This window comes from Garra rufa, chromosome 24 (genome assembly GCF_049309525.1).
Source record: "Garra rufa chromosome 24, GarRuf1.0, whole genome shotgun sequence".
NCBI classification, from domain to species: Eukaryota; Metazoa; Chordata; class Actinopteri; order Cypriniformes; family Cyprinidae; genus Garra; species Garra rufa.
Window position 1 is genome coordinate 6744935 of NC_133384.1, and position 7094 is coordinate 6752028.

A 7094-nucleotide genomic window follows, 5' to 3' on the forward strand; every position below is an offset into this window, starting at 1 on the left:
GAGTACATGAATATTTAATGAGGCACGCAATTTTAGGATTGGCTGTGGGCTGTGAAATAATACATGGTCATTTTTGACTGCTGCATCATTTTCATTTTATTACTTTGACTTGGGCTTCATAACTTGTTCAAAAGCCGTTCTAACTCCCTTTCCAAATGACAAGTGTGAAATGTTGCTTAACTCGACATTTAACAATGTTAAAACAGGTGTAAAAAGCTGTTTTGACATGCTGCTGTTTTGGTAATGCATCATGTGCAGGCTAATCTAATAAGAAACCAAATCTAGACAAGATGCGCAGTATATCAGAGGTTTTAGGAAGACTTCACCAAATTATTTCTAACGTTAAATAAGTAAAATATAAAATGAGAGACTGAATTTCTCAGTCAAGAAATATGATCAGCTCAGCATACATGTGCCTCTTCTGACGCTGAAGATGATGATGTTAGGTTGAAGCAGTATTTCACATGGTCTACCCCACCCTCACTCTGCTGTCAGACAGGAAACAAGGGGTTTGTCTTGGGGAGCATCGCCTCTCTCTGTCACCCCAGACGAAACACTAGCAGGAGGCGTGTGGAGCATCGCGCGGAAGATGCGCGCACCTTGGAGACGTCCAGCGCGTCCATGAGGAAAGGATGGGGACATGGCAAGCGCAGTTCTCCATATCTTGACGCCAATGAATTAAAACACGTATGTTTCGTTCTCTAGAGCTTTGAAGACTGCTGGATCCTTTCGTTGCGAGAAGCGCGGTGAGTGAAAACCTGTTCGATTTTTATTGCGCAATATGGAGACGCATTTGCGCTGGGAATATTTGCAGAAGGAGAAAAATAAATATGACGCGTTTTGATTGCTGCATGTGCTTTTTTTGCGCAACAGTGTTCGAAATTGTCATAAATAATGTAATTTGGACGTATTTTAACGTATTTTAAGCTGAGTGCAGAAATCTAAGTTATTGTATTTGCACGAAAGTGAATGCAAATTAATGCAAAATAACAATAATAATAATGAAAGCATGCACGATAGATCGTTTGCGGGTGAAATAGTAACGCATGTTCTATTCATTTTCTAAATGTAGCCTACATTTTCTAAAGCAAATCTCCTATCTGCTTTGTTTACTGTTGTTTTTAATGATACTAGATGCATAATATCTAGCATTTTGGTAGGAGATTTATTACAGAAAGCAGAAATATATCAGGTTCATTTTGGTTCAAAGGCTGTGCCCCTTGCAAACCTCTAATAAATCATCCTTTCTCCATCCTTACGGTGTGCCATGAGGGCAATATGCCAATATGATTCAGAATGGCCGTATCATATAATTTGACATTTTTACGAGTTACGAGGTTAGAGCATAATAGGTGGGCTTTCATCAGGAGGATCTTGTTGATATTGTTGCCCCCTGGTGGGGCTTTTGGTTGTTGGCAATGTTATTTACTGACACGAGTGAAAAAATCAGAGCATATTTTTTGGTTATGTGATGCACTCACATGAAAAAAAAGAGCCCATTTAAGAATATTTTGACTTAGATTCATAATGTTACACCTTGTTTTGTGTTGCACGCAAAAGCAATTTATATTATGTAATAATGCTAAAATTGTAATTGGAGTTTGATAATCCAAGCTCAACTATTTCTCCACTATCTAGTTTCCTTCCCCATTACATAATTTCTTCCCATCACACTGAATCAAATTCTGCTTATCTGAGCAGGCGCTACAGCACTTAAATATAGAAATTGCTTTACACATGGGGCAGCAGTAGAGAGAGACAGACAGGGAGAGCAGCGAGAAAAGAGACCACTGATGCAGCGAGTTATGAATTATGTAAGATTTTCTTCTGTGTTTCTGTGAAACCACAGGGCATGCTTGAATTGGCGAAAAAATATGCTTATGATGTTCAGTGTTAAAAATAAGCTCACCTCCTTGACAACAATGTGTCGATCTTAATGTGTTTAGCTTGCCCAAAAATTAAGATTCTGACATTATTTACTCATACTTGTGTCATTCCAAACCCATATGCGGTTATACTGTATTTCCACCGTCAAACGCAAAAAAGGAATTTCAAAGAATCTTTATGCAGAATCAGTGGTGTCCATGTTTGCCAAGCTTTAAAAAAACACCATAAAAGCACAATAAACATAGTTCAAATGACATATGACTGACATTTAAGTTGTTATTCACTGATAACCCTGTTGAAAAACAGCATATGCTGGTTAGGTATGTTTTGAAGCATGGCAGCTGGTTTGAGCTGGTTAAAGCTGGTCCATCCTTGCTGGAAAAAAAACAAAAAAAAAAAAAACCCAGCTAAAACCAGCCTAAGCTGGTTCTCTGGTTTTAGCTGTCCAGCCTGGTCTTAGCTGGTCAGCAGGCTGGCTTTAGAGGGGCTTTGGCAACTTCTTTAGCTTTTCAGATTGATTTTTTCCCCAGCAGAATTAGTTGGTCATGAGCTGGTTCAAGCTGGTTGTGAGCTGGTCCTGAGCAGGAGCAAGTTGCTTAGGATCATCTTAGGACAAGCACATGACCAGCTTAAACCAGCTCATAACCACCTAATACCAGCTCAAGGACCAGCTCAGTTTCTTGAAAACATACCTAACCAGCATATGCCATTTTTTCAACAGGGAACAGGCTGCCTTCTTGTGATTTATTAACCTGTGAACTACTGTAAACAGATCACTGAGTCACTTAGTAGAGTTCAGTCATCTTTTTTCTCGACAGATTGCGAGAATCAAGCCAGTTCTTTGCTATGAACCAGCTGATTCTAGTCTCACAAACTGAACTGAATCAACTGGACTGATCTGGTTCTCAAGTTGTTCTCAAGTTCTCACTGATGTTAGATCTCACTGATTCATTCAATGGTTCATAGCTCCCTGCAGGGGAAGATTTTAAGCAAACAACTTATTTTAGTCTATCATTTTAGTCTACTTTAATATTAAATGTCTTGGGAAAACTTGGAATACAGTGTACAAGTAATATGGACTACTTTCTTTGTGTTTAAATGTATTTATTTACTTGATTATTTGTAACTTTTGGAACTTGACAGATCCATTAAATAGTCAGCATGACACAAAAATTCATCCTATTTTATAAATTCATGTTATAGAGCTTGTAAGCAATCCATCTACTGTCTGATTCCATTTTTATTTATTTTTTTACCTTGTTATGTTTAACTCAAATGTAACATCTTGGCTTTTTATGGTGACATGGTAGTCTTTGCTTAAACTTCACCTCTCCATAATCAACCTTAAATTGATTTTTAAAAGGATAGTTCACCCCCAAAAAAATCTGTCATTAATTACTCTCCTTTATGTTAAAACCTTAAGACCTTTGTTCATCTTCAGACTCAAATTAAGATATTTTGATGAAATCCGAGAGCTTTTTGACCTTGCATAGACAACAATGCAACTAACAAGTTGAAGCTCCAAAAAGGCAGTAAGGGCATTGTAAATGTAAAATAGTCCATGTGACATCAGTGGTTTAACCATCATTTTATGAAGATACTTCTTGTGCACAAAGAAAACTAAAATAATGACTAAATCTGAAAATGAAAGCTCTCAGATTTCACAACTGTGTTGTGAAGATGAACAAAGGTCTTACGGGTTTGGAACAACATGAGGATGAGTAATTAATGACTTAATTTTTATTTTTGGGTGAGCTATGCCTTTAAGTGCAATGCCCAAATGTTACTTTTGGATGTATGTTGCAATGTGAGGAACATTTTTCACACTACTTCTGTTCCATTGCAACTTGTGTTGTACCGACAAATAATGGCATCTGAGTTAAGAATGACATGAAAATAAATAAATAATCGGAGGCTTTCGCACCAGAGGAAAATTTTACGTAGTTCACATAGGCATGAATACCCACATTTTAATTAAAGGAACACCTTTTGTGGGGACTAAATAAGATCCTAATTCAGCGTATGGTCTAACCCAGCACAAGCACAAAAGGAACTATCAGTTACGTAAGCGCTCGCTGATTGGCCAAACACGTGCTTTACGAAACACGGCACCTGACATTTTTAAAAAGCCATGTAAACACACAGTTTACCTACATGAACATGAAAAACAGCGATAGATGGACGGACACTCCACTCAGTCTTCCAGATGTTTATGTTGTTGAATGCCACGCTTAAATGACGCAGTTGTCGGCCAGCTTACGTCACTTTGAAGCTCCTACTGGTGGTGCAAATGCAACCAAGAAAATAGCTTTAGGGAAATTTAGTTTTCAGGATCTCATTTGAAAGACTTTAATTATATAATGTTCATTTTATCCACCTTATTTTTCAACGTGGAAGTAATCTGTTTTCTGTGAATGTGCAAGACTGCCGGTTCATTAGTCGCTGTAGGGAAATAATGAGAAGAATAACAATGTGAAGTAAAAAGTAAAACTTTTTGCACTATAAACCAGTGTTCATAATTAAGATAATACATTAAAATTGTACAGTAAGACACAGCAGTTTGCAGTATCAAGCAGCAAAACGAGCTGTTTTGTACATAGAAAAATAGCTAGAAGCAAATGAGACCTGAAGCCATACACATGAAATTTTCAAATAGCCGCGTTTGCTCCTGAAATTGCATTTGTATGTGTTTACACCATCAGTTAATCCCATGATGTTTGTGTGTTTCATAGCTCTCGGGTAGCTGATCAAAATGGATCCGTCCCCCACGAGGCAGCAGCACGGCTCCAAAAAGCGGGTTAAAATCCACCCCAACACCGTCACGGTGAAGTACGCCACGCATTTCCCCCAGCCGGGCGATGAGGGATACGATGACGCTCCATCCTTTGAGGACTTCGGCTCGTTCATGGACAACAATCCCAACAAGAGACTGGTGTCAGAGAGTGGCCACGGCAGAACTTTATTTGGCACTATGGATACCCGTCCCAAGGCCGATCAGAAAGATAAAGGAGTGGGCAGTCAGCTGGCAAGCTTCGGCGAAGCCTCAGTCCTGGCCTCGCGGGTCACCTGGGGTGCCCTTTTTGGAGCGGCCATCGCACACGGCTGCGTGGCCCTCATCACACGCCTAGCAGCCGACCGCTCCAAAGTGCCATCGTTAGAGCTCATCTTCATCCGCTCGGTGATTCAAGTGCTGTCCATACTGGTGGTCCTTTACTACAAAGAAGCTCCCTTTGGGCCGAAAGGCTATCGACTGCGCTTGTTCTTTTATGGGGTGTGCAACGTCATCTCTATCACGTGCGCATATACATCTTTCGCGATTGTTCCACCAAGCAACGGCACCATTATGTGGCGGGCGACCACCACGGTTTTCAGCGCCGTTCTGGCCTTCTTGCTTCTAGATGAACGCCTCGGTTACACAGACGTAGTGACAGTCGTCGGTAGCCTCTTTGGCCTGTGTCTCGTCATGATTCCCAACATCGCCGATGAGGAAAAGTCTCCTTTGGGATTCTGGAAAGAAGCCTTCGGCTATACAATGACTGTAATGGCAGGTCTAACAGCCGCCTTGTCTATGATTGTGTACCGAGCCATCAAAGAGCGCGTCAGCATGTGGACGGCACTCTTTACCTTTGGCTGGACGGGAACCGTGTGGGGGGCGTCTACTATGTTCATCATGCAAGAGCCCATCATTCCCTTGGATGGCGAGACGTGGGGCTACCTCACGGGAATCTGCATTTGCTCCACCGTGGCGTTTCTAGGCGTCTACTACGCCCTCAACAAGTTCCACCCGGCTTTAGTCAGCACTGTGCAGCATTTGGAGATCGTGGTGGCCATGTTTCTTCAACTCATTGTGCTGCGAATGATCCCATCTGTGTACGACGTCTTCGGAGCGCTGGTTATCATGGTCAGCGTGTTCGTCCTCACGGGGCTCAAGCTTTACAGGGTGGGCCGGGCCATCCGACAAGATTACCAAGAGATTCTGGACTCACCGATCAAATGAGAGCATCGATGTGTGTGTATTCGAGCGCATGAGGGGGCATGTATATGTGCGTGTGTGTGCAGTGTTTCCCAGCCCCCTTCTCTTACAAATGTGCAATCACTGAATGTCTGGATCTTCGGCATTTGTTTTGAATCGTGTCGTTGGAAGAGTGCCATTGGTGTAATGTCTTTGCTAACTGTTGATGTGTGAAAATAAAAACAGTGATCCATAGTGCCCCCCTCTGATTTTTCTTGTGCCACTGAAGTGAGAGTAAGAAGCTAGGGTTGTGCCGACAGACGATAGTATTGTGTATCGACGATAGTCAGAGATATCGCCTGTTGCTGATGCCTTTGACGATAGTAAGACGATTATTATTATTATTATCCGTCAAAAAGGCACCTAACTTTAGCGATGCAGTGTGGAGAGTCGGTTCTAGGATGCCCCAGAAACTTGCCGCGGTATAAACACAAGCATAGAGTAGATAGTGCCGCAGATGTGTACAGTGAAAATGAGTAAGAGATTTATTCATCATACAGTGTACATAGATTAAGTGTAGACTTAAGTGTAGACAGTCATTAGGATAACAGAGGTAGTAAAATGTGGTTAAATGAACACTCCACTTTTTTTGAAAATAGGCTCATTCTCCAACTCCCCCCGAGTTAATAAGTTGAGTTTTACCATTTTGAAATCCATTCACCCGTTCTCCTGTTCTGGCGATATCACTTTTAGCATAGCTTAGCATAGATCATTGAATCCTATTAGACCAATAGCATCACAATCAAAAATGACCAACGAGTTTCGATATTTGTCCTATTTAAAACTCGACTCTTCGTGTACTAAGACCGGTGGAAATGCAAAGCTTCAATTTTCTAGGCTGATAAGATTAGGAACTACACTCCCATTCCGGCGTAATAGTCAAGGAAGTTTGCTGCCGTAATATGGCTGAAGCAGGAGCAGTAATACCACGCCGCACATGTGCAAATGCTATACTAGCTGGGAACTCATTTCTGATAATACTCCTCCTGCTTCGGCCTTATTACGGCAGCAAACTTCCTTGACTATTACGCCGGAATGGGAGTGTAGTTCCTAATCTTATCAGCCTAGAAACTCGCAGCTTTGCATTTCCGCCGGTCTTAGTACACGATATAACTACAGAAGAGTCAAGTTTTAAATACAACAAATATGGAAACTCGTTGGTCATTTTTGAACGCGATGCTATTGGTCTAATAGG

At 41.2% G+C, this 7094-nt stretch overlaps 1 protein-coding gene across 1 annotated transcript; it reads left to right on the top strand.

The window, feature by feature from the left end:
• The first annotated feature begins 270 nt into the window (after nucleotides 1–270).
• On the top strand, nucleotides 271–6094 carry slc35g2b (solute carrier family 35 member G2b). The gene is made up of 2 exons (XM_073831161.1): nucleotides 271–746; nucleotides 4620–6094. The coding sequence occupies exon 2, from the start codon at nucleotides 4640–4642 to the stop codon at nucleotides 5882–5884; it is 1245 nt and encodes a 414-aa protein (XP_073687262.1). The 5' UTR covers nucleotides 271–746; nucleotides 4620–4639; the 3' UTR covers nucleotides 5885–6094.
• The last annotated feature ends 1000 nt before the right edge of the window (nucleotides 6095–7094 follow it).